Source organism: Macaca thibetana, chromosome 1, assembly GCF_024542745.1.
Source record: "Macaca thibetana thibetana isolate TM-01 chromosome 1, ASM2454274v1, whole genome shotgun sequence".
NCBI classification, from domain to species: domain Eukaryota; kingdom Metazoa; phylum Chordata; class Mammalia; order Primates; family Cercopithecidae; genus Macaca; species Macaca thibetana.
Window position 1 is genome coordinate 178,574,223 of NC_065578.1, and position 23,360 is coordinate 178,597,582.

Below are 23,360 nucleotides of genomic sequence, written 5' to 3' on the forward strand. Positions count from 1 at the left end.
TCAGGGTGAATATATATTCGATGTAGGGGCAGAAAGGGGTGATCCCTTTCCTCCCCATCATAAAGAGTTATAGCTGACATCCCTGTTAAACAGGTTAACAAGAGAAAAGCGTAATAATTTTATTATGTGTACGTGTGTGCACAGGAGCCATACAGAATATGAAAGGGGACAGGTGGTTGAAGCTTAAATACCCTCTTCTTAGGGAAGAGGAATACTAGGGAATGAAGAGGCCCAATGCGCAGACAATGATTGGTAAAGGATTCTCTTTGCATAGTATCTAGATAAAGTCCCCCAGTTAATCTCTCGGAGCTGTCCCCAGAAAAACAGAAGAAAAGTCTCTCTGGGTGTGGTGAGGACGTGCAGTCTCTGCTCTTCTCTGATGGCTCATTTTTTTCTGGTTATTTGATGAGAGTCCTAGGGAGGGATTCTAGAGACAATTTCATTTTGTTTCAAAAGAAGCTTCCTTAGATAAGAAAATTTCAGAGAGAATCCCCCCAGTTGCTTCAGGAAAGAGGATCAGAGAGACAGGGAGGCAGGGGAAGGTCAGAGACAGACTTCGAATCTGAGGCTTCTTTCTGAGACCTTTCAGTTGTCCAAGCATTCAGCATGCGGAAGCACCATATTCTGGGGAATTGTTTTCTGTGCCCCAGTGGTACCCACCCACCCCTTCCTGCATGTCTGCGTTTCCTTTGGTTTTTCTGTTTTTTAAATAAATCCTCTTCCCTCCCTTCTTTGACATATTACCTTGTACTTAAACCTCAGCTCAAGTGTCACTTTCTGAAGGAACTTCTCAAATCTCCTTACAGTTGTCACTCTGTGTCTGTGGGTTCTGCACCCATGGTTTCAACCAACTGTGGACAGGAATTATTCAAGAAGGAAAAAGCATCTATGTGGAATATACATGGACTTTTTTTTCTTGTCATTACTCTCCAAACAATACAGTATACCAGTGATTTGTGTAACATTTATATTGTATTAGGTATTATAATCTAGAGATGATTTAAGGTACATGGGAGGATGTGTGTCAGTTATATGCAAATGCTGTGTCATTTTACATAAGGGACTTGAGCATCCAACATCCGTATCTCTCTTTTGTAACATGTCACAGTTGAGTTTTCTATTTATTTTCCGTGATTATTTGTATAATAAACATCTTTTTCCCCTATTGGACTGTAAGACCCATAAGGGCAGGTATAGCATTTGGTGTTGCCCCTCATTTTATCCCTAGCACTATGCAGAATGATCACTTGGAAGAGATTTGCTGGCCGACTGCATCACAGAGGCAGAGACTGAACAGGATGTAGCATGTAGGCGTCGATGCTATTTAAGCACTTTCTTGTAGGAACCCTAAATAAATTGCCTCTAGTGGTTTCACTGTATATTCATTATAAGAGGTTTAACCCACTCTTCAGCCTTCCAGTGGATTTTAGAATGACTGTATCTTATAATTCATAGACCTACAGTAATAGAATTTTGTAAATAATCTCAGTTCTTGTCTTGTGAAAATATTTCTGATCAATCACATTAATACCCTTAGTCATTCAAAAAAATCTATGTTATCTGCATCTTTATGGCTTACTGAGTAGGAATTTCACTTTTCAAAGGAATATTATTTTAAAATATCGCAATGATATATGCTGTTTAAAATTGATTCTGTTTAATATGTTCTCATGCGTAAGCTTTAGGTATCTAATAAATTTTAGCCATACATTGCAAATCTCTCTGTATTTTAATATTATTATTGGTTAGTTTACTTCTTGGCTTACTCATGTCCACTCATGTCAGTCTTAGTTATTGTCATTCCTTCCAGTTTGGAAGAACGTTTATTTTCTAATACACATTTTGCACAGTGAATCTATAGGAAAATGTGACTGCATGAAGACAGTCTTCATTTCAGTGCTGATGCTCACTGTTCTGCATTAACATGATTCTGTTTCACTTTTTATTTCATCTTCTTGCAAAAACCAATATGCTTTGGAAAGTGTAATAGTACATTTTTTTTAGAGAAGTAGCGTGAGGTTTGTTTGTTTCTTACACAGATCCTGAAATGGAAAATGAAGAACAGCCATCCTCTGAAAATGATTCTCAGAATCAGAGTGCTGAACAGATTTCATCAAGTTCTCAGGAGGTTGATTTGGTCGATCAAGAGTCTTCTGAGGAAAATTCTCTAAACTCTCACCCAGAATCATTATCTCCAGCAGATATGGACAATGCTGCAAGCATTTCCCCTTCCGAACAGACTTCTAATCCCACAGAAAACCATGAGACTACAAATCTTAATGGTGAATGTACAGATTTAGATAACCAGCTTCAAGAACAATCAGAAACTGAGGAAGATTCCAATCCTAATGTTAGCTGGGGTAAAAAGGTCCAGCCTATAGACTCCATATTAGCAGACTGGAATGAAGATATAGAAGCATTTGAAATGATGGAGAAGGATGAGCTATGACTTGCTAAACAATCTGTTGGTAGGTATTTAAAAAGAAAAGGTAAACTGTGTGTGGTTAATAGACACCCTAATACTAAGCAGGCTTTCTAATGGGAGGCTTTAAGTATGGTGATGAACAACCACGTTCTGACTGGTGTAGTTATGGTAGGAATCTGGAGCATGCTGTGTTAGAATTGACCTTGTTTAAAACTGTCACATCAAAAATGGAAATCCACAGTTCCCCCTTCAAATGCAGCACTGCACCACCTCAGGCCAGGGAAAGATTACTGAGCATTCCTGGGAAGCAGATTTCTGTAGTCTCTGGATAGACAAGAAACAGAATTCATTTAGTAGTGGAGTGGGGAATCGAAGTTTGGATAGCCTTCTAATTAAAGGAAGCTTGCCTTTCTTGGTTTGGGGGTTAGAGGCTCTTTTGGGAAGATGCATCCGGGTATTGTGGCATTCTGATTATGCTGCCTTCACAAAACACTCTAAGTGACCTAAATGGTTATGAAGCAAATGCATTTATGGTGAAAACAGTCTTTGCTCATCGCTTTCTCTTGTTTCATTTAGTGACAAATGATCAAGATGACTTGATTTTTTTTCCTTCTTAACAATGTCCTTTTTATTTAAACCAAAGGTGAAGCCAGTGTATTTTCTCAGTGAGTTCTCTGCATAAAGACTAATCAGTGGGACCAGGTAAAAAGGTCATATAATATATTGTGGAGATTGCTTACTTAATACTTCTGAAAAATGGAGTAAGGGAGAAACGATAATGTTGCAATATGAACCTCCCATTGGGCCTTCCATAGGGAAAGCTATGACTACTCTGAAATGGAACCTAGCATTATATCCTTGTAGGGTAGATTATAAATCTTTTCCAGTTCATTTCTCTTAGAGGTGATTACCTCTAGCCATCAGCCTTACTCCATCCCATGTTTGGTATGCAATTTGAGCCACAAGGCTCATATCGCCAACAGCTATATACATTTTGTTCCATTTTTCTATCTTACAGAGCCATGATAAAACTGTGGTTAGTGATTTAAAATTCCTGGAGTAACTACTGTTTTTCTCCTTTGAAACTTAGGTTTCTAAAGTTGCACCTAAGGAGTCTGTCACATTTTCCGTTGAATCATGGTTTTTGTTTTTGTTTTTAACAGATATTCCTTCTGATATGGACTTGAAAATTAGTCTATGGTGACCTGTGTTTAAAAAAAAAAGTACAGTAACAACTAGCCATATAGCCATATAGCTTAATAAGAATCCCCCCGCCCCCTTTCTTTTTGGTTGTTGTTGTTGTAGTCTGGTGCTGGCCACATTTAAGTTTAAAAAATTTTTAAATTTTGTTGTTGATGCCTGTAGACAGCCCTATAGTTGAAATCATGGCTTTATTCATTTTATTTATTTTTAAAACTTGCCTGAATCAGTTCTAAAGGAATATTTAAGAGACGTAATTTTCTTCTCTTTACCATAACATTACACAAAACTTTTTCCTAAAACACGGTTGTGAGGTACTGGTGAGCTGTAAGTGGAGCTGTTAAAAACAGCAGTGCTGTATTGTAGTTATGTATATTCGTGTACAGTATGTTTAGATCCCAGGTAAACATATTCTTTTCTGAGAGGATAAATACCTGCATTCAGATATTCCAGGTAAATATAATTGAGTCAGGGAGTAGTAAATCTAATGGAGAATTCATTTTGGGGAGGGGGAAAAAGAATAGTATGCAAGACCCTTATTGGCTTTTAATTATACCTGAAACCAAAATGGATATTTTTAGTCTCTCTGCATGTGAGATTTGATGTAACAAGATAGAACTATAATATATACAGTATATGGAAGGATAGACATAGTGCTTTGTTCATTTTAATTGCAAGCTGCCAAAATAGCTGAAGCTTAATTACTTGACTTGCCTTGATTTGTAGGACTGGGGCTTGGAGAAAATGAGCAGATGTTCCTCTAAGACATTGATTACAGAAGCCTTATATACATGGATTTGATTTTGTATTTGTGGCTGAAAGCCATTGTTGTCTAAATCTAACTTTTTTAAGTTATCAAAACAACCTAATTTCTTTTCCAACAAGGAGAACTTAATGACACGAAGGATTGTGTGACACATTGGAAGTCAGCTTACTGCCACTTTCTTCCTTTGGCCATTAGAGGGAGGTGTTGCCTCATCGACGCTTAGAAGCAAATCGTTCACTTGTTTAGAAAAGTAAATCCTTAAAAACAAAAAGAAAGAAAGAAAAGGAAAAAATTTAACCAATTTTTCTTAATACCCAGAAGGAATTATACTTAGTATTTCCCGAGTTTAAAAAAGAGGATATAATGTTCATCTGAAAAACTCCAGCGTTGTAATTGACTCTACATTCATTTACTTACTTGACATACTGCCACAAAGTAGTTTTTTAGTTCATTAAAAATTCCAAAGGCATTAGTTTTTTTTTTTTTTTAAAGTTTTGTTTTTTAGTTACCTTTTATAGACATTTTAGTAACTTGCTAAAGATTCAGGGGATTCTATGAAACCCCAATTTAGAAACATCTGGTCTACCTCAGTTAAATGTTGACTGCTTAGAAATATAGCTGAAGTGATCACCACAGCCATAAAATTGTTTGAGTAAGAAACATTTATATAATGTTTACAAATCTGGAATCAAGTAAGGATTGTAGCTGCAAGTTAAGAGATATTAGAGCAAGTATTTAATTCAGGTATTTTCAAGTTTTAAAAACCTGTTTACCTACTAAAAATAGCTAGAGTTTTTTTCTGCATATAAAAGTTCATTGAAATGATATGCCCTTATTTGCAATACTTTTCCCATAAAGTTTTAAGTGTGAAAGAATTGTAATTTACTAGATATGTTTGGTATGGGATATTTTGTTGGGCAGGTTTTCTTTTTTCTTCTTAAATTGTAATAGGCTTCCAAAAAGAGTATAATTGTTTCAGAACAAATTAACTCTTGGCATTATATATCTCCCTTTTTCTTTACAGTATTAGTAAAATGAAAAATTGTACACTTTCTGATTTTAACTTCACTAATATAATTACTCTCTCAAGAAGTTTTTAAAATTTAAATTACCATCACACAACCTTTTTATAGTAAAGCCAACATTTGTTCTCTCACCAAACCCCATGCCAAATTCATCATGAAGAAAGCTCAGCATAAGTAATTCAAATACTGCTTATAATTTTAGAGAAGGGGGTTAGAATTTAGTAAATAGTCCAGCCGGTCGTTTTATGCACAAGGCTTCAGTCAGAACATAGAAAAAAAAAAACATTCTGTGAATGAAATATTGTATGTTCAGATTTTATAAAAGACATTTTTAAAAGCCCAATTTACAGCCGTATATTTTCTTATGATGTAATTTATGAAAAAGATGTCTGTACTAACAGGTGCTGTAACACTACTGTTGTTGGATTTTATTGTTTGATGATAAATGTATACAATATTTCTAAGGGAAACTATGTACTGTGATGTAAAAGTCTGGGCAAAATGTATATAATCCTGTATATAATTGTGTATTTGATTATAATTACTGATTGTAAAGATTTAATAAAATATGTAAATATTCTGGTTTAGTTTTAATTTGAATTTTTAGAATCACTGTGCATATCTTTATACTTTTATGTCTTGATATTTATCACTCTGTTTTCCTTTTTTTTTTTTTTTAAACTTTCATTTTATCCTCAGGGGAGTGAATTCTGGGGACATTTTAGGCTGTAGAAACCCAAGTTTGTGGGCTAAAGTAAGGATTTTGGACCTTGTTCTAAGAAATCACTGAAGGTTTTCAACAAGTCAGTAACATGCACAAAGGTAATGGTAAGTGAATAAAACTCTAGAATTGTATATAAAGTATAATCCAGTGTTTGCTCACTCTCTCCATACACATACACACACACACACACATATACACACACATATATAATGACATTGACTCATTTATTCAACAAAGACTAAGTGCATGCATGCCTTCTGTATGCCAGGCACCATTATAGGACCTGGGGTGGTTGTAGTGGACAAATGGACAAAATGTAGTAAAGAAGATAGAAAATAAAGTAGTAAATAAAAAGGACAATGAGTTTATGAAGAAAAAATTATGGTGAGGGGATAGAGAGTGATGGAAATCATGGAGTGAGGGTCTAGTTAAATAGCCAAAATACTAACAGTGGTTATCTTGGATTATAGGCAATTGCTATTTCCTTATTTGTATATGTCAGTATTTTCATAAGTTTCCAAAATAAACATTATGATTTTAAAAATAAGTAGTTTAGGTCAGTGAAAGAATAGAAGAGAACATGAAAAATACACACCAGGTGGGGCATGGTGGTGCACACCTATAATCCCCTCTCCACATGAGGCTGAGGTTGAGAGGATTGCTTGTGCCCGGAACTTTGGGACCAGCCTGGGCAACATAGGAGACCCCGTCTCAAAAACAAAATCCCCCCAGAATCCTCCTATCTCGTGTTTCTGCACGATTCAACCAGTCCCATATGTACTGCACACCTACCATGGACATAAGCAGCATTTGGCTGGGACTCAAAACCTTGAGAGGAGATGAGGTTTACCAAGAAAACTGGGTGGAATAGGAAAAAGAGATCTAAAATAGAGCCCTGAGATTCCTAGAATCTGGGGACAGCAGAGGAGGAAGGACATTTGTAGAAGGGAATGAAAAAGCAGTTGGAGAGGTGGGAGGAAAACAAGGCTGGAGCAGTGTATAAAAACCAAGACAGCATTTCAAGGATGGAGTGGCAAATAGCCTGAAACCCCTAAAAAGTAGTTTCTTGGTTTTAGCAACCTTTTCTGAAGTCCCCTACCCCACCAAATATCCACAGGAGGCAGTGGGTACTTGGTGCAAGGCAGACCGTTGCTATGGAAGACTGTGGGGCTCCATCTTTTAATATTTGAGAAAAACCAGAAATTCCGGTGAAATCTTACTTTAAAACATTGTTTGAGTTAAACAAAATATACGTGACAGCAAAGGTCTCCAGTTTGCAACCTCCAAGCTGTCAGATCCTTACCTCCACATGTGTACATACAAGGAAGACCCCATTCATTTTTAGAGGATCATTCACCAATTTCCAGTTCCAGATTTATCATATGCACCACAGACCTCTTTCAACTGTTGAGATTTTCTTATGTCTTAATGGCCCTGGTGGTAATTAAGTGGCTTTTTAAATGTAGATTAATCTTTTAATCAAGTAGGTCAATGGAAAGGGGACATCCATTCACCTTCCTACAATTACTCTTTTTAAAAAAAGTTTTTGAGACAGGGTCTCACTATGTTGGCTAGGCTGGAGTGCAGTGGCTATTCACAGGTGAGGACATAGTGCCCGGCAGCTCTGAACTCCTGGCCTTAAGCAGTCCTTCCACATCAGCCTCCCAAGTAACTGGGATTACAGGCGCCTGCCACCACGCCTGGCTTCACCTTTCTACGTTTTCTAATGTCAACCTTTGAGACCATCTTTAACCTGAGGTAATGAAAGTTTCTCTCTTGAATCCAGCTCAGGTCTTGCTTCCATCAACTGGTCTGGCCAGACTGCTGACTCAACTTCACCCCACCTTCTTCCTTCTGTGGTTCCTGGTGGCTCGCTGTCTCCAAGCCACATACTCCCCTAGGGTATATCTGTAAGCTTCTACTCAGCTCAGCAGTGGTTCCTTCAAGTTCCAGAAACACCTCAAAGAGGACTGGTCCAGGCCAGCTGTCTAATAAGCTATATGAACACTAGTATCCTCCTTGCAGTCCTAATAATATCCTAATAATAAAAGCAACCAACACTTTTTTTTTTCTTTTTTTGACAGAGTTTTACTGTGTCATCCAGGCTGGAGTGCAGTGGCGCAAACTCGGGACACTGCAACCTTTGCCTCCCGGGTTCAAGCAGTTCTCCTGCCTTAGCCTTCCTAGTAGTTGGGATTATTGGCGTGCGCCACCATGCCCAGCTAATTTTTGTATTTTTAGTAGAGATGGGATTTCGCTATGTTGACCAGGCTGGTCTTGAACTCCTGACCTCAAGTGATCTGACCGCCTCAGCCTCCCAAAGTGCTGGGATTACAGGTGTGAGCCGTCGCACCCAGTCAGAACCACTCTGTGAACCCTCACTAGGCATTAACATACACTGAGTGCTCTATATGATTCCTTATCCATATGGCAACCTTGCAAGATACCTATAATTTCATTTAAGCGGCTCGCCCAAAGCCACAGAGCAGGGTAGATGGGCCTGGGATTTGAACCTAGATTAGCCTGATTTCTGAGATACAGACTGACTCTCCTAACTATGCACAATTAATCTATTTGAACCAAGGGTGTGTAGTATGGCTGCCATGAAGGCTGACTCAGATACCCTTACAAACAACATTCACCTGCCAAACAGTCAGCTATCAAAGGCATCTGGGAGTTGGAGGTACTTATAGGACCTGGGGTGGTTGTAGTGGACAAATGGACAAAATGTAGTAAAGAAGGTAGAAAATAAAGTAAATAAAAAGGACAATGAGTTTATGAAGAAAAAGTTATGGTGAGGGGCTAGAGAGTGACTTCCTAAAGAGGTGGGAAGAGGAAAAAGGACTGCTTACAGCTTCAGGCCTTATGGTCTCTTGAGGATATTTATCAGACTTCAAAATGGTAGATACGAGAGACAAGTCTTGTTTCCAAGGCAACTACCAATTTCTCTGATCCTTGGCTCCAACATTTCATCATCTCCTGTCACAATGGCTCCACGTAGGAAACATCTACAAACCACGCAAGAAACCCATGTATGTGTTTTACCAGCTTATCACTGGCCTGGGAGCGGCTTGAAAAAAGGAAAAGTTGGGCCTCGTCACTTTTGTGTCACCTCTGCCAGTGCCTAGCTCTTGAAAGGCACTCACTAAGCTCTTGTGGGGTGAATTGAATGAAACACCTGGTTCAGAATGAGTGGATGTTTTCTGTCATTTCCCCAAATCACATTTATCCTGAAAGGGCTAGGATTTGCAATCACAGAAATGTCAAAGAGACGATGTGCCAATTTTGAAGACAGTTGTATGAAGGTAGTCCTAAAAATCTTTTTTTTGTTGTTGGAAGTAAACATTGAAGAGAGCACAACTCATGTAAGGGTCTCAGAATTTTAGAGCCAAAAGATTTTTTAAGTTGTCAGGCCGTTGATTCTCCTCATTGGACGAGAAGAAGACAGACTCCGGAGGTGGGAAGTGACTTGACCAAGGTCACACATCTCCACAACTGATTGTACTCAGGCAGCGTGGAGGTTCTGGCACAGCTGCTTCACAGTCGTCCTCAGGCCTTACAGCCTGAGTTCCTCCACTCTGTTTAAGTTAACATTCAGCCAGAGGGATAATTACTAACATCAGAACTTCAGAGCTGCCCCTGAGACGCCTTGGCAAAACTCTAGGGTTCCACTGAATACAGTGTAAAAACTACTTAGACAATGTATTGTTCCTCATTTAAACTTTTAGCACATTCAAGCAAAACTGTCTTTTAATTCTCTGAAAACTGGCTATTCTGATTAGCAGCATTTATTCTCTTCCTTTCCTGATGAATAAACTCATTAATGAAAGAATACATCCTGTACTTTCTTTTGTGTGTTCATCTGAATTAACCTAAGTGTGGGCAGAGCTCAAAATGCTGAGACTGAGATACAGATCCTTTGCCTGGTGGGCCCTCTTGTGGGTCTTGAAGTCAAGGGTTCCTAAGCTTTGTGGTGATGGCAAAAATGGTGCTCTTTAGACCAAAATCACTAAACGTGACATTTCTAAGTTTGAAATTCTGAGTAAGAGCTACAGGAAAGAATGGTAACCTGTTTATCTCTGTATTGGTAAGGCAATAATGGAAAATTCTAGGCTAACCAAGTAAGAGGCATCTCACTTTAAGCCAGTACTTTCTAAACCTCTGTGAGGCTGAGAATGGTGGCTCACACCTATAATCCCAGCCCTTTGGGAGGCCGAGGCAGGTGGATCACCTGAGGTCAGGAGTTCAAGACCAGCCTGGCCAACATGGTGAAACCCTGTCTCTACAAAAATACAAAATTAGCCAGGCATGGTGGTGGGCACCTGTAATTCCCAGCTACTCAGGAGGCTGAGGCAGGAGAATGGCATGAACCCGGGAGACAGAGGTTGCAGTGAGCCGAGATGGCACCACTGCCCTCCAACCTGGGCGACGGGTTGCGGGGGTGGGTACAAAAACAAAATCAGTCCTCTGTGAAACTCTACTACTTTTGTAATAATAATGCTCATTAATGGATGTTTACATTTATCAGGTACTTAGAACTTATGCTTTTGTAAGACCTTTATGAGACACATACCTTTGTTATTCCCATTTTATTGATGAGAAAACAGGCTTAGCAGTGGAGTTTTAACTGAAACCAAAGAAACACACTGGCTAAATTAAACAGGCAAGTGTGTGAGGGTAGATGCAGGGAAAAAGAAGGCTCCTGGAAGGTTCCAGTGGTGGCACCAAAGATCTAGGGGAGGGCAGTTGACATGTTCTCAACCTTTATTATGCATAACAGAAGTCACATGTATCCCACAAGTATGAAAATATTGTGTATCAATACAAGAAAAAGAGGACAGACCCTGGAGCCAGACTGCTGAGCTTAAAATCTCAGCCTCAGCCCTTACTCTGTACGACCTTGAAATGAATTTCTCAGTTTCCTCATCTGTGAAGTGGGGATAAAAATAGAACTTGTTTCAAAGGATGGCTGTATTGAAAGCAGGTGGCTCACCGCCAAACTCACTGTGAGAACGCAGCGCAATTGCTACCATTGGCTGTTGTACAAAGTGCCACATGCAAATATGTTTTCAGTCCCCTCCTCTTATCGTCCTTCCCTCCGGATTGCTATGCTTGAGTTTCACGTGTAAGTTCTGTGTTAATCAGTTCTGGATAACTGCTTGAGGCAGTTTGGGCCAGGTGATGTATCCTTTGACTTCTGATAGCTCTGGGTAGAGATTCAGGAAGAGTATCCACCTGCTGAAACCGACCTAATTGTCTCAGTCTCTCAAAAGATGGCAGAAAAATAGCCCTTGAAACAATAATGAGCTTTCAGAAGCGTTTAGGGGGAGAAAGGATCAAGGAGTGGTCTGAATTGCTTACACAGCTTTTCTGTGACAGGAGTAAGAAATTGACTCTCAGCATGAGGCAAAGTGCACATGAGGGAGCGCACGTCCTCAGGACATCAGCCTGTTCTCATGGTCACCGTCCTGAGAATCTCCAGGAGTGGGCCAGCCAAGCAGGGATGCCAGCCAGCTCTCCGGCACAGGGCCTCCAGCTACCTCCCGATAGCGCTGGCAGAGATGGACAAGGCGACAGCCTGGAGAACCGCCACCATGGAAAGTGTGTGTTTCAGAGTGTGTGGCACACCCAGAGCCCGAGGGAGGAGATTGCAAAGTGCCAGTGTCTTTGTACAATCTCCAAAAACCAGAAAAAAGCTCAAAATTATGGGAATAGAGGTAAAGAGGACTTTGAATAGAAACAAGACAATTATTCCAATAAAGTGCTGGCTTCACAAGAAAAACAAACAAAGCTGCTTTCCTGGGAATTCTAACCTCACCATCAAAAACCGACATTGCACAACTCATCCCTCTGGACAAGTTAGGAGAGCATCTCGCTGGTGTAGGCTTGGACCACACACAGCCTTGTAGATTGAGAGTAGGGCATCATTTTTCCTTGGTTCTTGAGGCTTGCATCTTGTTGTTGCTTCTTTTTTTATTTTCTCCCAAATTTTCTCTCTCATGTATAAGAACCAGAATTCCTGAGGCTCTAGATACCAGAGCTTGATTAAAAAGTATTTGATCTTGTAAATGCAGAATTAGTTACTCGCTGCGTGACTTTAGCAAGTTACCTAACTTCTCTGAGACTCGGTTTTCTCCTCTATAGAATGCTAGTTTTGTCTGCCCAATATGCTTTCCTCTATGTCCTCTGTTACTGGGCCCCACCCCAACAACCACACGAACACCATTGTAGAAATAAAGGTTTTCATATACAGTTACTTCGACAGCCTCCCTTGCAGTCCTGGGACAGGCTCATTGCTTAATTCTGCCAGTCAGATGCACATACCCTGGACTTTGAGTTGGAGCTTTGAATTCATGGCAGGATCGCACACAATCTGTTAATAAGAGAGTGTAGTGGTAGCCACTACATTCGGTCTCCAGAGACACAGAAACAACACCTGGGCCCTGGGAGGCTGGGGAAGAGGTGATGCTGAGAGGTCTAGGGCATGTGCGTGTGTGTGTGTGTGTGTGTGTGTGTGTGTGTGTGTGTGTGTGCGTGTGTGTGTGTGTGCGCGCGTGTGTGTGCGCGCGTGTGTGTGTGTGCGCGCGTGTGTGTGTGTGTGCGTGTGTGTGCGCGTGTGTGTGTGTGCGTGTGTGTGTGTGTGTGTGTTAGAAAGACAGAGACAGAGACACTTGATTCCTACTCCCTGTGTGTCCACAGAGAAGGCCCTCCTTAAGGCAAACCCCTGGCTTGCCTTTCTGTTACCTGATTGGTGAGTTGGGAGCCAGCCTACCTGTCTGTGGAAAACACCCTTCCTGGTACTTTTGACTTTGTAGTGAAAGCAGTCTCAGGCCTGGAGGGGAAGGAGTGTGTGGATGAGGGGAAGCCCAGGTTTTCTTTCTCTGCCAGTGCCGGGGTGGGGGTGAGGGTCTAAATCTGCCTAATGTCCGAATGAGGTGTTAGCACTCCTGTATTAGTCCATAAATCCATCTGCTTTTTTGTCAGAAGGAAACTTTATATGACCATCGTTAATAGAAAAATGGTCTTTGTAACTTTAAGCACAGAATCATTTTTAAACACACAATTATTTAAAAACTAAATGTATTTTTTCATGTACCACTTAAAAGGATCTTCAGACCAGTGGTACGTGAATTTTACTTTGGGAAATACTGTGGTACGCTCTAAGGCCCACAAAAATAAATAAATAAGGTTGTTTTTATTTTTTAACAGAGATAGCCTACTATTGTCCTGAGGTAAGAAATGATTGACTACATTAAAATGAACCTTAAAGAGTATCTATACAGTAACATCAAATTAGTAGGTTCTCATGGCAATTATGCAACTTTCACTTCCTCTTGATTACTATAGTTTCTAGTAACTGTTGAAATCGGGTAGTGTGAGTCCTCCAATTTTGTTATTTTCAGGTCTGTTATTTCAAGATTTGTTACTTTCAATCTTGATGCCCCTTTTCAGCCTATTTCCAGCCCCTTTTCAGTTCCTTTGCATTTCCACATAAATTTTAGAGTAGACTTGTCAATTACTTCAAAAAACCATAGCCAAGCATGGTGGCTTGAGCCTTTAGTTCCAGCTACCAGGGAGACTGGCGGGGGAGGATGGCTTGAGCCCAGAAGTTTGAAGTTGCAGTGTGCCTTTGATCACAGCTCCAACCTCAGTGACAGAGCAAAACCCCATCTCTTAAAAAGAAAAAGAAAATGCCTGATTTAATTTTGATTAGAATTGTACTTAATCTAGAACGGACGCTTTTTAAAACCTAGAGTCAACTGGGCATGGTGGCTCATACCTTTAATCCCAGCGCTTTGAGAAGCCGAGGTGAGCGGATCACTTGAACTCAAGAGTTTGAGACCAGCCTGGGCAATATGGCAAAACTTTGTCTCTACAAAAAGTACAACAATTAGCCAGGTGTGCCTATGTGCAACTGTAGTCCCAGCTACTCAGGAGGTTGAGAATCACTTGAGCCTGGGGAGGTTGAGGGATGGACCTAGGGATGGAAATGCTTGTCATAGTGTAAAATATAGGATTATTTGTATGTCTTCTTTTGAGAAATGCTTATTCAGGTCCTTTGCCCATTCTTTAATCAGATTGTTTGTTTTCTTGCTATTGAGCTATTTCAGTGAGCTACATCCTGCAGTGAGCCATGATTGTGCCACTGCACTCCAGCCTGGGTGAAAGAGCAAGACCCTGTCTTAACAAACAAATAAAAAAATGAGTCATTCATTCTATGAACATGGAATTCATTTAATTAGGTCTTTAACATCTCTCAATAATATTTTGAAGCTTCTAATGTAGAGTTTTTGCATATCTTTTGTCCTGAGTATTTATGATCACCTGGAATTGTTTTTAAATTTTATTTTCAAATCGTTTGTTGATAATATACAGAGATATAATTAATTTTTTATATTGACTTATGTCATACAACCTTGTAAAATTCACTTATTAGTTCTAGTAACTTTTTTGTAAATTCTTTGGGATTTTCTTGCTGTCTGTCAAGAAAAGACAGTTTTACTTTTTCGTTTCCAGTCTCTATCAATGACTTTATTTCTCTTTTTGGCTTCATAAAACTGGCTAGAACATCTAGTACAATGTTGAATAGAGGAGGTCAGAGTGAACATTCTTCACCTTATTCATGAAACTAGGGAGAAAGTAATCAGTATTTCATTGTCATATATGATGTTAATTGTATGCTTTTCAGAGATGCCCTTTTTCGGGTTCAGTAACGTCCCTTCTATTTCTAATTTGCTGAGAATTTGATCATAAATGGCTTTTAAATTTTGGTATGTTTCCCTCCAGCTGTTTTCTCTAATTCATATTTTTGAACAAAAGTATAATCATGACATTTAAACAGTAGTCTTATTCTTTAAACTTAACATTGCATATGTTTTTCCACATGATAAAGTAATCTTTGAAAATATGTTTCTAATAGCTGAGTTGTATACATTTAACATATGCATGATAATTTATTTGACTAATCCTTTGTATACATTTATTCTGGTTGTTTCAATTTTTTGTTATCATGAACAAACCTGCAATAAGCAGTTTGCACAATAAATATGGGTGCCATCTTTGATGATTTCCTTAGGATAAATTTTTAAGAGTGGAATAAAGGTGTGAAAAAATTTTAAGTTATTGTTTTTTTCACTATATTGCACATAAAAGTGCTTAAAATATGTGTAATAGACATTTAATCAATATCCACTGAATATGAATGCATATAATTACAAGGTTACTTAGAATATTTTAGAAGATGATAAAGGACTATCTTCCTCATCTGTCAAGCTGTGAAAATTAAATGACTCAGTACTGTGTCTGAACTTTTAATGGAAATACAAGTGTGTGCCATGGGAGCTATTCTTTTTTGTTGCATTATTGAAAACAAATAAAATTTACATACCATGTTATTCCTTTAAAAGGAATATTTCATTATTTTATTTACTCTCCATGACAACCAATCATCTAAGATATTTGTTATTATGTAACCCCCACTTTACAGACGAGGAGGTTGACACAAATTAGAATACTTAGCCAAACTTATAAACTTATTGTATTTTATTTTTTATTTTTATTTTTCATCTTTTTTTTTTTTTAAGACAGAGTCTCACGGTGTTGCCCAGGCTGGAGTGCAGTGGTTTGATCTTGGCTCACTGCAACCTCCACCTTCCGGGTTCAAGTGATTCTCCTGCCTCATCCTTCCAAGTAGCTGGGATTACAGGCACCCACCACCATTCCTGGCTTATTTTTGTATTTTTAGTAGAGAGAAGGTTTCACCTTGTTGGTCAGACTGGTCTTGAACTCCTGTTGGTATGGTTTTCAAAAATCGATTGGCTGTAGATATGTGAATTAATTTCTGGGTTCTCTTTTCTGTTCCATTGGTCTTTGTGTCTGTTTTTATGCCAGTACCATATTGTTTTGGTTACCACGACTTTGTAGTATATTTTGAAGTCTGATAGTATAATGCCTCTAGGTTTGTTCTTTTTGCTCAGGATTGCTTTGACTATTTGGGGGTCTTAAAACATTTTAAGATTTTTTTTGGTCTATTTCTGTGAAGAATGTTATTGGTTTTTGTTTGTTTGTTTGTTTTGACAGAGTCTCACTCTGTCACCCAGGCAGGAGTGCAGTGGCACAATCGCAGCTCACTGCAGCCTCCACCTCCTGGGTTCAAATGATTCTTGTGCATCAGTCTCCTGCATAGCAGGGATTACAGGCATGCACCACACCTGGCTAGTTTTTTTTTTTTTTTTAGAGGTGGGGTTTCACCATGTTGGCCAGGCTGGTCTTGAGCTCCTGGCTTCAAGTGATCCATCCACCTCGACCTCCCAAAGTGCTAGGATTATAGGTGTGAGCCACAGCACCCAGCCAGTATTTTGATGGGGATTGCATTGACTTTGGATTGCTTTGGGTAGTAACAAATCTTTTCTTCCAATCCATAGGTTGTCTCTTCACTCTGTTAATTGTTTTCTTGGCTGTGCAGAATCTTTTTGGTTTGATGCAATCCCATTAACAGATATATGCAAATATACTTAACATTACTAACTATTAGAGAAATTACAAATTAAAACCACAATATCAGCTCACACCTGTTATAACGGCTGTTATCAAAAAGGCAAAAGATAAATGTTGGCAAGGATGTAGAGAAAAGGGAACTTTGTGTACTACTGGTAGGAGTGTAAGTTAATACAGCCATTATGGAAAACAGTATAGAGGTTCCTCAAGAAACTAAAAATAGAACAGCCATATGATCTAGCAATTCTACTGTTGGGTATATATCCAAAAGATTTGAAATCAGCATGTTGAAAAGATGCCTGCACTCCCACGTTCATGGCAGCATTATTCACAATAGCTAAGATATGGATTCAACCACAGTGCCCATCAACAGATGAATGGATTGTAAAATGTGGCATATATACACAAGGAAATGCCATTCAGCTTTGAAAAAGAAAAGCATTCTGTCATTTGTGACAACATGGATGGACCTGGAGGACATTATGTTAAGTGAAATAAGCCATGCACAAAAAGACAAACACTGTATGATCTCACTTATATGTGGAATCTAAAACAATCAAACTCAATGAAACAGAGAGTAGAATGGTTGTTACCAGAAGCTGGGGGCTGGGGGAAATGGGGGGATGTTAGTCAAGAGGTACAAAGTTTCAGTTAGGAGGAATATGCTCATTGAGATCAATTGCACCATATGGTGACTACAGTCAACATATTGTGTACTTGAAAATTGCAAAGAGAGTAGATTTTAAGTATTTTTGTAACTGCCCAACAGGTTCACCTTGCCCGCTGCCTAGACAGAGCCAATTTATCAAGACAGGGGAATTGCAATAGCGAAAAAGTAATTCACACAGAGTTGGCCATGCAGGAGACCAGAGTTTTATTATTACTCAAATCAGTATCCCCAAGGGGGATCCAAATTTTTAAGGATAATTTGGTGTCTGGGGGCAGTGAGTTGGGAGTGCTGATTGGCTGGGTTGGAGATGAAGTCACAGGGAGTCAAAGCTGTCCTCTTGCGCTGAGTCAGTTCCTGGGTAGGGGCCACAAGATCAGATGAGCCAGTTTTTCAATCTGGGTGGTGCCAGCTGATTCATCAGGTGTGAGGTCTGCAAAATATCTCAAGCACTGGTCTTAGGTTTTACAATAGTGATTTTATCCCCAGGAGCAATGTGGGGAGTGCTCAGAATCTTGTAGCCTCCAGCAGCATGACTCCTAAACCATAATTTCTAATCTTTTGACTAATTTGCTAGTCCTACAAAGGCAATCTAGTCCCCACGCAAGAAAGAGGTTTGTTTTGGGAAAGGGCTGTTGCCATTTTTGTTTTAAACTATCAGCTAAGTTCCTCCCAAAGTTAGTTTGGCCTACGCTGAGGACTGAACAGGGACAGCTTGGAGGTTAGAGGCAAGATGGAGTTGGTTAGGTCAGATATCTTTCCCTGTCTCAGTTATAATTTTGCAATGGCATGTCATTTTCACCATTAAAAAAGTATTAGAAGTGCTGGATTTATTAATTCACTTGATTTAATCATCTCACATTGTATACATGTATCAGAACATCGTATCATACCCCATAAATACATACAATTATAATTTGTCAATTAATAATAAAAAGATAGTATTTTCCCAAAGTTGTTGCATTAATCAATACATAGTCCCATCAGCAATGTGTAACAGATCCTATGTCTCCATATCCTTACTAGGCATTGTCAGATGTATTACTTTTATATTCAGAAAAAGAAGAATGCTCCTCAAAGCAAACAAACAACAATAACAAAACTGCCTTGTCCTTCCTTCCCCTAGATTCTGGAAAAGATTTGGGGCACAGGAGGCGATATGTAAAAAAACGACTCCTCCACCAACAGCTTCTCAAAACTCTCCAGTTCTAGACAGCCTCTCCTAGCAATGGAGTGGAAACAGTGTGGGGGCGTGAGAAGGTAGAGAAACTGCAGAATTTCGTGTCATGGGGACTCTTTCCAGCAGATGGTGAAATTATACTGCAGGTCTGAATTAGAAACACCTCTCTCTCTCTCTCTCTCTCTCTCTCTGTCTCTCTCCCTCCCTCCCTCCCTCCGCCTCCCACCCTCCAGAAATACAAACACTGGACCAGCCAATTTTTATTCTGTGCAATATGTGCTCAAGCTATTCTCTTTGTAACCCTCTTTGCAAGTATCTGAGATCTGACCTGCTTATCTTTCTTTTTTACTTGACTGTGGGATAAGAACCTGCTGTTTACACTAAGTGGGGTGTGGAGCTCTCTACACAAGCCCTGCTGAGAAAAAGAAATTCAGTCTTAACAATTCCAATTGGAAAGCCTGTTTCAACAATGGCGCCTCGCTTGCCTCTCCTTTCAAAACTGAGCCCTAGTTTTTATCACTTTGCAGTAGCCTCGGACACAATACAGAGCACCAGATGGACATGAGGATGTGAGATTTTGCTCATCGATTCTGAAAAGGGTAGGCAGCCCTTTTAAAAATGTACAGAAAAACAACGAGGAACAGTGCTGATAAGTTTGAAGGCCAAACTGACTCTCAGACCAGCCCCAGATTTATCATTCAGCCCAGAGTGTGGGCCCCCAGAGGCCGAGCTCCAGGTAAGTCAGTTCTCCAGGGGAGAGTGTTTTAAATGAGGCTTGGCGGGGTTCTCTCAGAGCTCTGGACAAAGTGGGAAACTCAGGGAGGCAGTGATCATTCCATCCTATTTTAGATAGAAATAGAGTAGTTTCAATAAAATTGGTTTCCAAATCAATTTTCTTTTGAAGAAATAATACTGTTTTAAAGGAAGTTTGGAAACCAGTAATAGTACTTTGAACCTTAATGGGAGAAAAGGTTAGAGGGTAAATCTGAAACATCTTTGGGACAGCAGAGCTGAGTAGAACGAAGTTAGATGTGGATTCTGTGTTGCCGAGAGCCAGGTCCACATGATTTCAAAAGCAACTAAATGAGAAAATAAGGCTTGCATCTTCGGGTAAAAAGTAAGAAGCCAAAACCCAATACTCTTGTTCCAATATGATGTAAGAGTAATGAGGGGAAGAACGGTGCCACTTTTGTTCACCATTCTATTCTCATGCCTAGAAGACTGCCTGGCACACAGTGAGTGTTAAAAAAAGGTTTGATAAACAAAGAAAAAGGGGGATGAAGGGAGACATACCATGTGGGCAGGACTAGGAGTTTCTTTACAAAATACTTTTGAGACTTTTCCCAAAAATAACCACACACACACAGACACACACACACAGACACACACACACAGACACGCACACACACACAAAGGAAATTCCTGTTTTTCACCAGAGAGCATAATGAAGAAAAATTCAGAGTAATAGTTAGCAAACATTTATCTCATCTACAGAAAAATTCTAACAACATACTTGTAACATATCACATTTAAATGGCATAGGTTTCTTTGAACCCTTCAGTGAACATTGATGGTGGAATGAATCTATGAAATAGAATGAGCTCACCTGCTGCCTAGAGTTGTAAACAGACTAATTACATTTTTAGGAACATATGCCAAAAAATGATTTCGGTTTAGCAGTAATTCATCCTAAGTCATTGTATCTGAAGGTGGAGAGGGAAAAGCTTTGCTTTTGCTCTCTGACCATGGAGAGGACTAGCTTTTCTGCCTTCAAAAGCAAGAAGGGTTGGGTCGATGGAAATACAGCATTCTTTGCAAAGATCAAAAAGGGACTGTAAATCATTAGCATACATTTTGAACAAAAGGCACAAAACATGCTCTATTTCGCACTCCTCTGTGACTCCCTCCGAAAAATTATGTATATTTTTAAGAAAACGATACTTAACTGACCCCAAATCTGAAGACAGTATAAAATGCTGGTCCATTTATAAAGCAGGGACAGTTATTGATTGAGCTTTTATTTTGAACATTAGCAGCTAAATCCAAAATTGGCTTTAATCCACAGAATGAAAGGTTGAGAAAAGCTCAACACAGGACAACAGGTGATCTTGCTGCTTATACATGAGAGGTGCCTGCACAGGTTGATAAAGAGCTTTCCAGAGCTGGGCATGGTGGCTCACACCTGTAATCCCAGCACTTTGGGAGGATGAGGTGGGTGGATCACTTTAGATCAGGAGTTCGAGACCAGCCTGGCCAACATGGTGAAACCCCATCTCTACTAAAAATATAAAACTTAGCTGGGTGTGGTGGCGTGTGCCTGTAATTCCAGCTACTTGGGAGGCTGAGGCAGGAGAATCACTTGAACCTGGGAGGCGGAGGTTGCAGTGAGCCAGCATGGAGCCACTGGACTCCAGCTTGGGCAACAGAGAGAGATTCTGTCTCAAAACAAGAGAAACTATCATTGCACCACGGGCCTGGAACGTAACTGAGGACCACTGAATTCTCAAGCAGAGCAGCTTTGGAAACCTCAGGTTGGCCCTTATCAAGAAGGAAATGAGCATAGCATTTAGTTACATATCCAGCAAACTGATAAGGCAAGAATTTGAAGGAGATAGACTACATTTACCACAATTTCTGATGAGCTCAAAGTGGTGAGCAAATTGCCTGGGACCCCTACCAGTCAGAGTAGACCACAAACAGATCTTCAGGGAAGAGGTCTTCATTAGGTGATTAATTTTTTTTTTTTTTTTTTTTTTTTTTTTGAGACGGAGTCTCGCTCTGTCGCCCAGGCTAGAGTGCAGTGGCCGGATCTCAGCTCACTGCAAGCTCCGCCTCCCGGGTTTAGGCCATTCTCCTGCCTCAGCCTCCCCAGTAGCTGGGACTACAGGCGCCTGCCACCTCACCCGGCTAGTTTTTTTGTATTTTTTTTAGTAGAGACGGGGTTTCACCGTGTTAGCCAGGATGGTCTCGATCTCCTGACCTCGTGATCCGCCCGTCTCGGCCTCCCAAAGTGCTGGGATTACAGGCTTGAGCCACCGAGGCCGGCTGGTGATTAATTTTTTTGAGGCATTAAATTACACTCAATGAGAAGACATGACCAGAATCCAAGCAGACAGGAACCTGTGATCTACACACATTTGTTCTGTGAAAGTTGTCAGAAACAAAATGGAGTCACTAATATTTTTTTTTAAATCCCGACTAATAGGGCCAGGAAAGGCAATGAAGAGAGAATTCTCATGCTTGTGTACTTAGTGACAAAAACTATCACAAAAGACTGCAAAGTGCACAACCTTGCACAAAGGCTGTCACAGCCCTACACAAAACGTACTTGTGCCAGGGAATCTGCCCAACAATGGCCTGTCCAAATTCAGATTGGTGTCGCCCTTGTTGTTGATCTTTGTAGCCAAGATCTCAAAACAATTACATTAATCGTCCTTGTTTTTCCCTTTAAAATGTTTGTCTTGCTTTACCTCTCTGAGTATGCACATAGTTTACTAGGGCATACATATTCCCTTTGCAGTGCCTTACTCATGAATAAGCATCTTTTTCTTTTGGAGAGCCTTTCTCTGTTTGTCATTTAGGTTGACATAAATGGTGTCAGAAAACGGGACCTGAAGAAAGCTCGCTCTAAGAAGAATCAGCCGTTCTTGACTTCGGCGTGCGGTCCTCTTTGAGCCCTCTGAGATCCCTGCCTCAGCGGCTGGCCTTTTCGGCCCTGGAGTCTTCTCTGAGGTCAAGCTTTCCTCTTTCCGTCAGGCATTTTTGATATTATTTGGGATCTGGTTTGGTTATAAGGCTGCCTTAAATGAAGGATCTTACATCTCTTCTGGGATGATAAAAGACTATATGTCTTTTCTGTAAGTCCTTTCCGGTATAAAAACAAGTGTCTTTCTGTTTGAGTGCTCTGATTTCTACAGAATTTGCAGTCTGTCTCTGAGAGTTTTTTTTTTTTTTTTTTTTTTTTCCTGGTGAGTTCTCTTTTGGTCTGCGTGCCTAATATTTTATTTGATTAATATGCCTGATAATTTAAATGGTGGTGGCTACCCTAATGGCTTTCAATTAGTCATCCTGCATCCACCATTGAGGATTTTTTGCTTTTTTGTTTTTTTGTTTTGTTTTGTTTTGCTTTGCTCTCGGAAGATTTTCAGAAACAAGCAAGGGGAAAGAGCCAAATCAGGTGCATGTCGCCAAAATAAAACTAAGATAAAAGCGTTCGCAAACATTTTCATCTAGGCATATTAATCCTAGAGAAGACTCCAGGGCCAAAAAGGCAAGCCGCTGAGGCAGGAATCTCAGAGGGCTTTACAGAAGTATTGTGTGTGTGTGTGTGTATAAGATTGTGATGGCCTTTGTGCAAGGTTGTGATTTTTGCAGGGTCTTTTGTGATAGTTTTTGTTATCAGGCACACAAGCATGCAAACCTGCTCTTCAGAGCCTTTTCCAACCCTATTTGCCAAATTTTTTTTTTTTTAATACTACCGATTCCATTTTGATTCTGACAACTTTCACATTTCCCACCTTTGATCAAGATCTTTCTCTGAGAGCATCACTGATTATCCTGTAGTTGGATTTGACGACCCTTGGTCCCAGTTGCTGGTCTCATCCCACCTTGTGGGGAGTGAATGGCGGCTAAGAGTCAGTGCCAGAACCCTTTCAGCCACATTTGAACAATAAGGGAGATTGAACGAAAGTGGTTCTCATGCTAATTCTACCTGAAGTCTATTATTAAGTTCAATTTTGTCTGTTCCATAGTCTTTTGATACCATGTCAAAGTGCTGGGCTAGCATTCTCCTATTAGGGTTGTGTTTCTGCAAAAATTTTAATAAGTAACAGGTACAAAGTTTTGGTTTTGTTTTGAGATGGGGTCTCACTCTGTC

The 23,360-nt window shown here is 39.9% G+C and overlaps 2 protein-coding genes across 9 annotated transcripts in view; both read left to right on the forward strand.

The window, feature by feature from the left end:
* EDEM3 (ER degradation enhancing alpha-mannosidase like protein 3) overlaps nt 1-7,328 on the forward strand; it is a 70,815-nt gene extending 63,487 nt beyond the window's left edge. For 7 of the 8 annotated variants that reach the window (XM_050765888.1, XM_050765891.1, XM_050765893.1 and 4 more), the window contains one exon: nt 2,040-5,996. In XM_050765888.1, the coding sequence (XP_050621845.1) occupies nt 2,040-2,449 (410 nt within the window). In that variant the 3' untranslated portion in view covers nt 2,450-5,996. Of the gene's footprint in view, nt 1-2,039; nt 5,997-6,115 lie in introns of those variants that run through there. The other variant, XM_050765889.1, reaches the window with a different exon arrangement.
* A 3,742-nt stretch (nt 7,329-11,070) lies between these two features.
* ARPC5 (actin related protein 2/3 complex subunit 5) overlaps nt 11,071-23,360 on the forward strand; it is a 1,051,210-nt gene continuing 1,038,920 nt past the window's right edge. Inside the window, exon 1 of the mRNA XM_050766000.1 lies at nt 11,071-11,080. The gene's annotated coding sequence lies outside the window, so the exon portion shown is untranslated. The remainder of the gene's footprint in view (nt 11,081-23,360) is intronic.